Raw genomic sequence first — 14,097 nt, 5'->3', positions numbered from 1 at the left:
CTTTCCACACAGAGGAATTACACGACATCATTGTTATTCGCACTTACAACAATTTTTCAGTGAGCACCTGAAAAGTCGAGTTTTTTCTTTAATTTTTCTCAGTGCCACACTTCCGTTCTTTTAATGTGTCAAGTGTGTCTTCTGACATTGTTTCTTTTGCTTCTCTTTCTCACCCCTTCGATTAAAAGCATTAAAAATGCCTTTTGGTCCCCTAGTATTAATTCCTTTGAGAGTTTTTGTAAAGTTCCTGTTTGATAATTATGCAAACATATGTTGTTTTGTCAGGTCCCTATTATTTTATATGAAAGCAAGCAGTTACAGTTAGCACTTTCAGTGAAAGGTTAACATAGGTCATAACTCAATAGCTTTAAAATGAGTAGAAATATCAGTGACACTCCTTAGAACAAAGATAGTTATCCCTTTTCAGGTAAAAGGATTTAGACTTGTGAGATTCCTAGTTCTGAACCTTTTCCATGTAAAAATAGATAATACATCTTTTTTTGTTTCCAATGTGAATGAAAGACACTTTGGGCAGACAGAGGAAAGTGAAATGACAGTATGGCAAGGCATGCAGCAAACTAAATCCATTCCTGTCTTAATACCATTCAGGGATTTGGATACTGCATGACCACCAGGTTCAGTTTAGGCCAGGGATTTCTTAGGTTGGATACAATCTGATAAATCCCCTTCTGACCTCATTGACTTCTGTTGTCACCCCACTTCCTGCTTCAGTTCGCGATGTGCCGAATATCCGGCTGGTAACAACAGTGTGGAACCTGGTTAATAGCATGATCTGACCAGTTTGAACTAATGCATACAAAATCTAGGGTCTGTTCTTTTCAAATTAAATCATATATATTTCACTCTCAACTGACCAGGTACTATTTAGGAAACCAAGGCAAGCATCCTCATTTTCCCCAACTTTGGTGTCCCAAGACAACACCTGAAGAATAGTAACTGTCTTCTTACAAATGTATTGTCTTTTTTTCCCCTTGCCAAATGATGAATGGATTAAGATTCTGAAGTCCCCCATAACCATGTTTTCTTCCTTGGAACCCTCTCTAACCCTACAATATTGGTGTATGACAACATATAGCCACTTTCTTGGCCTGAAAAGTCACTGAAAAGATACAACTGCCGCATCTCTTTGTCCAAAGGAATGCCTATAGCTGTCTACAAAAGAAATCTTTACCATACGCCAATATGTAATAAACTCAATACTTTCCTCTTCACTTTCTCATTCCAAGGCTGTGTGAACCCTACAAGGTCAAACTCCTCATAAAGTCACTACCTTTCTCTACTGTGTGGCTACAGTGCCACTCCTAGCAAATGGTGAGGAACGCAATAATTTATGAATGTAGTGGGTTTGTGCCTATGTCTATGGCTGTTTGCTATGAATTTAACACAAAAAAACCCAACCTCATTCCTTATAATTAGAGGTATTTCTGGAATTATATATAATCTTATGTACATAACCCCCGTTCTGATTTTGGAGACCAAATATCCAGAAGGCAAAATAACTCCACGTTTTTAATTAAGTCCTCTTACATTTTCTAATGTTATGATCAAGTACAGATACACGTATCAGACATTTGCAGCTCAAAAAAAAAAAAAAAAGCTTTTATCAGTGTTGCTACTATGACTCCCATTCACTGGCCCAGCATTACATCCTTTCTCTCATCTTATTTCAGTATTTCCATAAAATAGGTTGCATTATATGTAATCTTTTTGTTCTTTTTGTCCTGAAAACATGGTATAGTTTTTCATAAACACTTACATTTTTTCTGTGAAAGAAGAGCACAACTGTTCATCAGCTTTTGTCTACCATAAATTAAGATGACACGTTTCCTGAAGGTGGACAGATTTTAAAAGGTACAATGAGGTAGCCTTAGCTTCAGGAGCAGGGAGTTCTGCTCCTTCAGAAAAACATCTGTGACAGCTCAGTCCTTCAGATGGAGGCAAGATGCTGCTAATCAGCTAATGATCAGCATTTGGCTTCTTTTGGAGAACGTGTTTGCATACTTTTGATTAAAGCAGAAGTTACAGTGCCATATGCAACTTTACACCAAAACAGCAGTGTGTGCATACCGTGTGCATGCAGCTTTTCTTGTCTGAGCCCTTACTGATTTTCACATTAGCCATTTCAGTGCCAAACCCACCACTGATTACAGTAGTTCAGGATCATAGTTCGGATCTGTGTAATATAAGAAATACACAGTTTGCTGTGCTATTTTGGAGCAGTCATCCATCTTGTCTAATGTCTTATAATAGTCTGTAACAGATGGTTCAACAGGAACATTGAGACGGTGATACAGTGGACAGTAATAAGATAAACTGATGATCAAGGACATTCTGTCCAACTCTAGTCTATGTTTGACATGTTTTCTGAAGCATGAGGTCTTACATACCTCTAAAATATGTTTCATGCCATAGAATGAAGCAGTGAATGTTCTCATTATCAATACAGATCTCATCTTTTTTGAAACCAGCTAAGCTTTTCCTTAGATGAGTTTGCTGCGTAAGGCCCTACAAGGTACTGTAACTGCAGCTTCTGAAACGGCCGAGATAACATTGGCATTTGCATCTTTCCTATACTACAAACTTTCAAATATAGAAAATCTAGCAAAGTAGGTTCATGATTACTATTTTCCCATAGATGCACAACAGCTGCATATTTTGGATGCATTTTTGAACAAAACAAATAGCCATGTTAAAAAAAACTTGTCAAAATGGTGTTAATTAAAAAATGAAGACCAAAGTGTACGTAATGCACAACCTCATAAAAATAATGAATTCATGCAAGCAGTTTATTTCCAAAATTTATGTTTTGTTCAGTTTCAAAATGTCTGTGTTCAGTATTTATATGAACAGTGCATATACAGGAACCGTTTCCCAAAGTGTGATAATACTGATTTGGAGACACAAGAGAAGAAGGAAGAAGCAAGCTAACTTCAGAATCAGAAAAACAACTTGTCAGTGCAGAGCTGGGCTTAGCCTTAGTATGGAGGTTATATGAATGATGGCCTTTATTTGGGAGAGGGTACAAAACAAAATAGCCTACACTTTTGGCATGAACTACTGCAAAAATGTATATTCTTTGAAGAAGTATTTTTAATAATTTTCTGACCTTTAACTTCTTTATGGCTATTTTTTAACATCTAAGGTATATATCCACATTTAGACCATCCGTGAAACGTGAAGTAGAGAAAAATAAAGCTCGGTGGAAAACTATGGGACCAGCAAAAGTTGCAGTGCCATCTCCAAAAAACTTTCTGCAGAAACATTCAAAGGAACCCAAGCTACCAGCAAGTAAGTGTAGACATGAAATATATGAAATGTAATGTATTTTTTTATTTTAAAATTGATAATATTAGTGTTGAAAGTAACAGTTATGGAGAATCACATTTTTTTTAAATTTAAAATAATTTTTGTATGCTGGGGCAGTTTCCATTGTTCCTTTTATAGTATCTATGATACCAAAATTCCTTCTTTATTTTACAAAAATGTTTCGTATTTATTGTGTAAAATACTGAAACACGCAACAAGGAGATTATTTATGTGATTAGAAAATACAGAAAGCATTTACTGTCATGTGGTACAAAACCAGCTGAAACATAAAGAAAAATTATATCTCTTTTGGCTGCAGCTTTTCAGATGTTGAAGATGTGTTGACGGTATGTTCTATCCTGCTGATATTTCAGTTTGCAATTATGTAGTTTAGATTTGTACATCATTCTTTTCTGCAACTGATCATTAATATTAAAGTAAATAATATGAATGGGGGTATTAGAAGTGAAGTAATTGTTTTTAATGCTTGAAGAGATATGGGAAAAGCATGCGTGCCTTTCTTGATGTTATAAGCAACATACAGCTTTTACTCTTCAGCTGTCATTGTTGGCTTTTCATCCTGTAGCATTAAATTGGCTGGCAGTGTTCAAAGCATAGAAGTTTTTGGAGAGCTGCATGTCACAGAAATAAGAAAACTGGAATTTTTTTTGCAAAATTCATCTTATCCTTGGGTACAAACCGTAATTCTAGGTATAAGGAGTTGGCAGTTCTAATGTTCAGCCTCATGGCCGGTTCTGCAAGGGTGGAGTGACCTTCTTAGTGCTGCTGGAGTTCTAAGGACATTGCTGTCAGAATTTGTAATTGAGTTCTAAAGTTTCAGCTTGAAATTGTTTTTAGCCTGGAAAAACAGAAAAGCTTAATGTACAAAAGTTGTCTAAGAGAATGTAGGAGTCCAGCACCCAAATTCGTGTGGCACACTCAAATGGCTTTAGCACTGAAAATACAGGCTGTCCCAGGAGGCTTTGGAGGCTTAATGCTTCAGGCAATATGGATTATTAGAACCTTAAGGTCAGCTTTAGTCCCAGAGGTTCTGTAGGCATCCTGGGTCATTTTTGAATGAAGTCTTCACTTTTTCAGGACATCTGAACAGCGTTCAGTATACTGGCATGTAATACTTCATGACATCCGAGCATGAATGCTTCCAAGCTCAAGACCTTGTTAAATTACCACACTAGTGTTTTAGATGGGCATAGGAAAGAAGGTTGATTCACCAATAAGTCGGAGCAGTCTGTAAGATCCCTTTTAAGTACTTGTATTATAAAATCAATGTTATCTACTTCAAATTTGCTATATATTGAGATAGAGCACTCTGACCCATTTTTCTCAGACAAGTAGCTCACAATATTTCTATTTCAACTTGTTGATTCAGGGCTTCATAATATCAATATATGCTTGGGTGTTTGCATTTGGAGTCAATGTACCAGAGCCTCAAAATGACTATGACACATCATAGCTTTGATCCAGACTAGTAATTTCATTGCCATGATTAGATCCTAACAGATCTTGAGAAGGAACTGTATCATTAACTCAGAAAGTTCTTGTACCTTTCTTGGATGGAATTTCATACCTACCTCAGAGAAGTTACACTGCTCAATCACCTCTTTTAAAGTATGGCACTTTCATCACTTGGAATTTAACCAGTTATCAGTTGTCTAAATGGGATTATGGCATTGTGTTTATGGTATCTATGCCACCTTCAAAACTGGGTTTGATCCAACTAGTTAAAAAATAGATTGCAAGGACAGAGCAGAAAAATTAATTTTTTTTTCTTAAAGTCTGGGATAGTGTCATTCTTTTAGATTCTGATTACTCACCACTTTCTTACAAAAGGTATGTTTCCTAACCTTTGGCTGAATCTTGCAGTTTTACTGGACTCCGGCATTCGTTTTAACCAAATTTGTTTGCTGGCTCTAGAAGAAGTGGGGGCTCCCAAAACAGCACGTGTGCACCAGTGTACTGCCGATAAGGGTGAGCCAGTGCTCACTGAGAAGCTTCAGAGATCTTGTTTCCAAAAGGACATCCTAAGAGAAACAGAGATTTAAGTCTGTGTGTCCTACGGTACTAAGTTATGGCAAGCTATCAGGTTGTAAAAAACAAAACCCAGGAAAGCACTGGTTTGTGGGGTCAGTATCAGGAAACCCGCTGTTGTAGGAATGAGCTCTGTCACTTGTGACATTACACTTATTTTCTGCCAAAGAACATCGTGAACTCAGACAACCTGAATCAAATCATTGTCTCTGATAATGACTGTGAGTTAGAATTCTATCTCATGGGAAATATGGTGGGAAATGAATTGTCTTTCGTCATGCACCTGAAGGGAGACTACTCAGGAGACTACTGACTTTCTGTTGGTGCCTTGGAGAAAAGATTACACTAACAAGGAAGAGTTTCTATATTCTCTGGAGAAAGGATTGTGAGAAGCTGTTTATGAGCGTTAGGGAGCAGCAAGAGCAGGGCTTTTCCCTAAGGAGAGGTGAGCCAGAAATTGAGAGCAACGACAATGCAGGCTGGGCAATGACCTCACCAACAGGGTGCAGTCCCACCACACCAGAGGCAGGCAAGCAGAGTGGGGTGGTGATGAAAACGTGTCCTATCAATGGCCTAATGACCATCAGGCAAGATGGGGTAATGGGCCAGGTCCATCCACTGATTCCACCTAGCTCTTCAGGAATAGGACTAGGGGCAGGCGTGGCTGAGACAGCTCAGCCGGGCACTGACAGCCCAGGGCTAAGCTGAAATGGGGCTCCTGAGCCCAAGGGTGTGGGGTGGATGCCCCAGGTGCAACCGGGCAGGGCCATTAATGCCTAAGGGCCCTGACAATGAGCATCTCTAGCAAAAGTAGTTTTAGTTACATTTGAAAAAAGTCCTGTACTGCTGCAGTTAAGAGGAAATGAGTGGCATATTATAAGGAAAAAAACAACACAGTATTTCCTAGGTTATGAAACTTCTGTTATGCCAAACAAGCATACTCATTTTCATCCTAGTACTTTCCCAGTCAATTCTTTCATTGTAGATACAGTTGGTTTCTATTTTTATGTAATTTCGTACATAATTTTTTCCTTTTGAAAAATGTAATAACATTAAATTGCAAAACTCTTCATGGTTATCACTGAGAATTTTTACATGCTCAATTCACAGGAAAAAAAGAACAGGATAGTAAGAAATTGCCTGCATTATCAGTGCCACGGAGGACAGATCACCCAGTTATGGGAATTCAGAGTAAAAAGAATTTTATAAATACAAATGCAGTTGCTGCTATCACAGGATCGCCTAAAAAGCCTCAACCTATTTATGTTGATAGAAGACAGGGAGATAAATATCTGCTTGAAACTTCAGGACTTGTTCCAAAATATATTAAAAAAAAGGTAAGTTTTATTAAATTATAGTGCAAATACTAGTAGCAATGCCTATTTTAGGTTCTCTATTGCATTCTCCTATGAGATGTTTATGATTCTTTTTGAGATGTTTAGATACCACTGCTGTTTGTGGTAGACCTTTGAAATTCATCAAGGAGAAATCACTGGCACTAGAGTTGTGCCTTGCCTTTGCTCTGTATTCACTTGCTTATGCTGTCAGCAAAAAATTGGCAGAATGATGCTGCTAAAGCAATAGCATATGTGTTGCATTGGGAACCCAGGGAGTATCTAATGGGGAGACAAATGGAGTTCTGTGATGAATGAATGCTGGCTCTTTCGGAAAGACGGGCAGGGAAGCAGAGGAGGGGTTGCCCTTTGGTTGAAGGAGCTGTTCAAATATATGGAGCTCTTCTATGGAATTGGCAACAGGCTGGTTGAGCTTGTGGGTCAGGATCAGAGGAAAGGCCAGTAAGTGTCAAAAGTGTGTTTGCTATGGACTATCCAATCAGGTGAGGAACTGGATGAAATCTCTTTAAGCAACTTGAGGAAATCTTCAGATCACAGTGCAGCTTCTTATGGAAGACTTCACCCTCCTTGGTATCTGCTGAAAGGACAACACAATGGGATGAAAGCAATCCAAAAAGGTTCCTGGAGCATGTCAGCAACAGCTTCTTAACAGAGATGGTGGATGAGCCAATCAGTGGTCATACTTTTCTGGTTCTGCCACTTACAAATGAGAAAGAACTGTTCAGAGGTGGGATAACCAATAGTAGTCTTGGTTGCACAGGCCACGAAGTAGTTCAAGATCCCCTCCTCTTTGGGGAAGCAGGTAGTAGTGTACAGACCCTGTACTTCAGGAGAGCAAACATCAGCTTATTCCAGGGAACTAGTGTGTAGGACCCTGTGGGAGACAGCTCTGAAAAGCAAAGGAGCTTACGAGAGCTGGCATGCCTTTAAGGACAACTTCCTTCAAGCACAAGAAGAGTCCATTCCACTACTCAGGATAACAAGGTGTATCAGGAGTCTGGCTTATCTAAACAAGTAATTCATGACAGAGCATTATGCAGAAAGAGACACGACGTGATAAAACTCATGGCAGAGAAGATGCAAAAAAGGGAACCTGCAGCCCTTGCAGTACCTTTGCACGACTAAACATATAAATATAAACAATGCTAGTCATAGTGCTACCCAACACTAAAAGATTTGTGAATCATTTAGGATTTGGTAGAAAGAAGGTAGATGCTGTTACCTTCTGGCAGAGCTAGATAGGCTTCATTTTACAAAGGATAAGGCAAAATAGATGTGTTCCCCCCAAGTACATCTGGGATATTCAGAAATTATTTTTCCTCCCAGAAGCACAATTCTGCCACATCCAGTATGGGATAGTTTATCATTCCTAACTAGTTCAATTTTCGTGTATGTGTTAACAGTATTCACTCTCTTGCAATGTTCAGCAAAAATCAGGACAGAGGAAGATCTTTCAAAGAAAGTATCTAAGGACTGTGTTTCAGAACGTAGAATCTGACACCATATAAAAATGTAAAATAGCTTGCTGTCATTAACAGGTTTCAAACTCCTCACTCAACCATCAGTTCTTATAATTAGACGTTTTGGTTTCTGGATTCTGTTGTCTTCCAAGGTTGCAAAAAGAAATTGAAGGGAATTGTTTATGCGTTTTGCTCAGGCTACAAAGACAATCACGTTTGATACTTCTAAGAACATAGTGATTTAAGGTTTTATTGCTCGGTGGCAGAAAATTCCATTTCAAGCTGTCTTTGCAAATGTAATATACTATGGATGGCAGGTATGTCTTTGTTTCCTTCTTAAAAGCACGTATAAGAAACTTCATCCTTACCCTTATAGGATTATGGTGTTACACCAAAATATGTAACACAGAGAAATGAAGAAATGAAGAGAGCTCAGAAAGAATATGAGGCTGGTATCTTGGAGCATCTCAAGAAAAGAGCCATGAAACAGCTATCTGATGAAGAAAGGAGAAGTCTTCTGCAGGTGCATATTTTGATTTAGTGTAATTAGTAACATGTACAAAAGATTAATAAGGTAATGTAAGTCCATATAAATAATAAAAGTATACTAGATTTTTAAGCGAGGCAAATGAGTTGGCTACTTTTTCACTAGATGGAGCTGTAGAACAGTTGTAAACTGAACTGAAGGGAGCTGATTTAGCTACAGTTTTAGTCCAGTTTTACAAGTAGTTCAATTCTGTTAGATTCCTATTCCCCTTAATGACATGGAATTTCAGTGAAACTTCAAAGGAATGCAGAAAATCACCTGTATGGATTTAGTGACAGTTGTGACTCTCTACTTGTGAATCATGGAGAAATACAAATTGATTGTTGGGTTTTTTTTTCCCCCTGATGCATAACATTACCACTTTTATTGGCAGTTTCTATCTTCACATTGTGACCTCACCGACTAAAGCATAAGGTCATGCTTTAAAATGTGGCGAAAACAGAATTAAACTGCAATATATTTGTAGAACTATGACTGGAAAAATTGTATTTTGTCAAGCTGTTTTGGATACTGTCTTTCATACAGTTTTTATTGCACAAGATTTTCTAAAGAGAAATAATACCATAAAAGAAGTGGAGCGGAAAAGAGACATTTTAAAAGTATATCCAATCCTTGAACTGGAATTTCTCGTGACCACATTTTAGCCAAATTTCCTATGAAAATGAGGCTTACATTACTGTGATATCTGTTTATCAGTCTGTCCCTTAAAAACTTGATCTTCTCAGCCACTGAAACAAATTAGCAGATGGATGGACATCTCCAAGATGCTAAATTCCCACAAAAAAGCCAACAGAATATCTAGTGAGAAAACACCGTGTCTAACTCACTTGCAAAGGTTAACTGGTTAATCAGCATGATCCAAATAGCTAGCACAACGGTGTCTCTTGCTTATGCAGCAAGCAGTAGAAGCTAGGAAGGAGTACGGGAGAGAGGTGAGGGTATTGCATTGACAGCAATATAAAGAACATAACAGCAAGGGTGAAGATTAAGATACCTTTATGGTGGGAAAGGCATGGGACAAGCTGATGGTCCAGCAAGTTAACCATGCAGCAAAAATATATGTGCAAAAAGGTGTGTGAGTTCAGCTGCTCACAGTTCTGCATTTAGTTTGATTAGAATAATGTTCTGTATTTTTTAAATCCAAGAGTGCACTGAAATATTTTTTAACTGAAAAGTTTTTAGATTGTTTTTATTAACTCAGTATTTTCTTTTAAATTTTTCAAAAAAGTTTGCTCTTTCATGGGCCAGATTGCTTATACAGTTATATTGTCAGGAGGAATTAGTGTCCCCAGGGTATGTGGCTTCTGCCCAGTGCTCAGCTGTGGACATATGGGAATTCCTGTCTTTTAAAATAATTGACATTGCTAGTGAACACATGTGCACTATCTGATTTGAAAGAATATGTGGCAATAGATGTCTGAGAACAAAATCAAGCCTCATGAACTTACAAAAATAACGGGAAATAATTTGTGCCAACATTTTTTGAACTCTCTCTCCATTATGCTTACTTTGGTTGGAATTTTAGGAGAATAAAAGTGTATGTTGATAAATGCAGTACATATTTCTCACTGATCCAGCATGTATTAGAATTCCTTATATAGAGTTAGATACTCAGTTTGTGATCTAGCCCATAGCAATAGCGGTCAGCATATTACATGGCTGTCGGAGGAGCTGTGAGGGAGATTTTTATGTAGGGAGTCATGATCTGCTTTTGATCTCTCCACTCTGTAGGGATACAGTAAATTGTGATGAGTGCATGCTCTAATGTGTTTTAAAACTCACTGGTTTCAATGATTTCCAAACCAGTTTTTACTAATGTACACAAAGAAGAATTATTTAAAAGAAGCTATGAATGACTATTCTATGAAAGTTTTGGAAATACTGTGTTTATTTCCATGGCTATATATTTATAAACTATACCTTACACCTGGTAGACTAGGAGCTTTATTTAAGTACTTTACAGCCTTGGATTGCAAAGACAAGTAGCATTACAAGACAGTAAATAAATAGGCTTGTTGCTCTTAGTTTCACATGTTGAGGTAGGGTTTTTTAATTTATGTAGATATTTGTGTATGAAGATTGTTGGAATAACCTTTATGGACAATACTTAGATGCTTAATAGAAATACGCAAAAGCACGAATTGCTATGCAATAAATACACTGCTTTGAATCAGTAAAATATTAGTTCATATTAAAAAGTGTGTTTTTCTTAGTCAGTATTGGCAGGGAGAGGTCATTTTTTTCTGTTAAATCAATTCATACAGTGGACAAAATTAGACAAGTTTTTAAGCACAAGAGTCCTTGAGTTCTGAAATAGAAGCAACGATCTTCAAAGCTAAATATGTATTAAGAATAATTCCTCTAAATTTAACTTCAGTGTGTTAATCAATTAGCTAGTCTGGGAGAAAAGGTGCTTGACAATAGTGGAGAAGAAGGACATGAGGATGGAAATCACAACGTGCCATAAAATCAGTGTGTCAGCTGAATCCGGTTTTAGTTAAGGAGGAAAACTTTAGTTCCCAAGAGAGTAACTGCAATTCTTCATTTTTGAGGATACTTTCTGATTACTTTTTCCTTATACTAAGGAAACAGAACCGAGAGGCAAAAACATTTTGGAAAAGTGTTTTCTCACTGATAGCCATATTGTATTATTTACTGATTGCTGTATGAGTTCCTTGTAGTAGGTGTGATTATTAAGTTCACCCATATAGTTTTCATGAGGATGTTTGATGCGCTGAATAAACTCTACTAAATCCTCACATATGCATGTGTAGGACGTGTAGATTTTGATTATCCTCTTAAGGAGACAAAGTAAGAACAATTGTTGCAGTAATAGTGAGGATGTAAAGACAAGTTTTAAATTTTATTTTTCTACCACAGTCTGGTTCCATTCAGCATATATTGGTGGATAAAAGATTGTCTCCAATATTGAATTAACAGGTTTATAAGTACATTTCAGTTGATTGCATGGGTTTTTTTAGGCAGAGTTTTAGTCTTGGGCTTTTAATATGGAAGATACAGTTCACTTTATCTAGTAAGGTAATCCTTTGCATAGCAGCATTCAAGAGAGGTAGCAGTTATTATTGAAATTATTGTTGATAGGGTCAGTGACAGCTAGGTTTTTTAGTCCAAGTGATAAATAAATTGCCTATAGATGTTATTGTAAATGTAGATTAGGAAGGGAATGCAATTATTTAGAATTTTTTCAAAGTAGTTCATAGAAGTTAAAATATTGTGGGATTAGTTTGGTGTCCATGGTCTGAGCAAAGTCTCAGTTATGGAAAATGAAGCTGGTGGTGAGATGAACTGAAACCGCCGCTGAGTTTGGCTGGAGTTCCAAGTATTGGTACTCGTGTGATTACTTAGGGTAGGTAACACCACTGTGTGTGACGTCATGATATCTGTGGTAGCCAGGTTGCTGTTTATGGGGAAGTGGTTTCTGTAGTGCAGTTTGTAAGATATTTCCTGTTGCATTTTGGAGAAAAGAAACCATTTGAGTGATACGAGTTTTGAGGCAGCTTTTATGAATCCTAGTAGTTCCTCAGTGAGCATACTAGCATTAGATACAATGGAGCAAAGTTGCCTACCTGTGGATCATTGAAAGCATAGAAAGTCTCTTATACAGAATAAGGAAGAGTCACTTCATTTACCTTGTGCAGTTTTTCTTGAAGATACTGAGGACTGGAAATGAAGTGTACAGGCTTCCTTGAGTTCCTGGTAGGCTAGAGAGTTCACTGTTAGTCACATTGACATACTTTTTTTTCAGTTTAGCATTTTTGTAGCTCATCCCTCATTGACTAGTTTAATTATTGTTTTGTTGCTTCTTAAAGTCTGTAATTTTTTGTCTCCAAGGCATGGAGTTTTTTAAAGACCATTCCTTACATTGCATCAGAATGAGTCAAAATTATTTCTGTTGCAACTACTTTGACTTTTAAGCATTTAATTAATTTTGTCCAATTAAGATGATTAAACATTATCCATATGTTTATCTATTATTTTAACATTGCAGTGACACTTAGCAAATGCAATATTAACAAAAAACCCTAAGTAGTTTATGCGTATATTATTCTTAATGAAGTAAGTTTTTCTCATATATTTCCTTTTCATGTAATGGCACTAGGGGCTGAAAAAGAACTGGGAGGAAGTGTATCGTGAATTTCAGGGTCTTTCGGTAGAAATAGACACCATACCCAAGAAGATATATAAAGAAAAGCTGGAATCACAGATGAAACAACTGGAGCATGACATAGAAGTAATTGAGAAGCACAAAGTTATCTACATCGCAAATGAGTAAGGACTGTTTTTCAGATGTTGCCTCTTTCCTCCTTTTCGTTTTCTGTATCCCTTCATCTCCAAGAACCACCCCCCTAAATTCTCAGAAGAAATTGACACCACCAACTATTCAGAAGGAAATATTCAACTAATATCAGTATGTAGCTTCTTAGAAAAGTTGTTACCTATAGCTCTCATCTGTATAATTCACAAACGTTTTGAAATAAAATTCTTAATTAAACTTTGAGTATAAAACCATGAATTTAATCTATTATTCTTTGTAATTTTTATTAACTACTAAGATTTCTATAAACATCATACAAAAAGTATAAAAAATACTGTTTCGTATGTTTGGAGCACTTCTTTCCTTGCATAGCCAAAACAAAATGAAATAATTGGCTGCTGAAGACAGCTTGGTAAATATAACTTCAGGGTGGGATGGCTTCTGGACTAGTTATTAAAGAGCTGTTGCGCTTTTTACTTAAAAGCTTGAGCGTTTGTATTGCTAAACAGCTTGGCTTCTGCATAACATTTTGTGTACTCATTTTTTGTTACCAAAAACAATTTTCATAGTGGAAGCCCATAATAATATAGACTTCATGCAATACAGATACCATATGTAGCTTGCTCTGTGTGTTAACGTATAATGTATAAATAATTCTGTAATACCATAGTAAATCTACAACTAAAGTAGAAAAATGTGTTTTGATTGCTATTATGTGTGTAATGTTAGAATGAAAGCAATATACTAGCATGTGAGTCAAGACCTAGGCAGAAATTATATCAGTATGCTATACTGCAATTATTTGCATAAAAAGAAAAATTGTTTTTCTTTCCTACTGCTTAACCTTTGCTTCAGAACACAGCTTTTTTGTATGGTATCAATCATTACCAACAGCAGCTGTTGTGACGTCATAGTATCTGACATCAGCAGAGGATGAAGTAAAAAATTTCAAATGAACTATTAAAAGCCAAATTTTCACGTACATTAAGTTCTTTTCATAAATTTGTCGGGGAATGGCTTTGAAGACTTCACAGTGATTCTAGGCTATATTTCTTGTGCATCTTAAACTTGTCTATGACATGC

General features: G+C 36.9%; 1 protein-coding gene across 1 annotated transcript in view; it reads left to right on the top strand.

Moving 5' to 3' along the window:
- The window catches only part of ENKUR (enkurin, TRPC channel interacting protein), a 13,349-nt gene extending 317 nt beyond the window's left edge, over positions 1-13,032 (top strand). The window contains exons 2-5 of the mRNA XM_009330616.1: positions 3,164-3,309; positions 6,487-6,713; positions 8,568-8,714; positions 12,859-13,032. Of these exons, the coding sequence (XP_009328891.1) occupies positions 3,164-3,309; positions 6,487-6,713; positions 8,568-8,714; positions 12,859-13,032 (694 nt within the window). The remainder of the gene's footprint in view (positions 1-3,163; positions 3,310-6,486; positions 6,714-8,567; positions 8,715-12,858) is intronic.
- The last annotated feature ends 1,065 nt before the right edge of the window (positions 13,033-14,097 follow it).

This window comes from Pygoscelis adeliae, unplaced genomic scaffold, assembly GCF_000699105.1.
Source record: "Pygoscelis adeliae isolate BGI_AS28 unplaced genomic scaffold, ASM69910v1 Scaffold27, whole genome shotgun sequence".
Classification (NCBI taxonomy): Eukaryota; Metazoa; Chordata; class Aves; order Sphenisciformes; family Spheniscidae; genus Pygoscelis; species Pygoscelis adeliae.
Note: the sequence above shows the minus strand (reverse complement) of the source record. Positions and strands in the feature narration are given on the sequence as shown.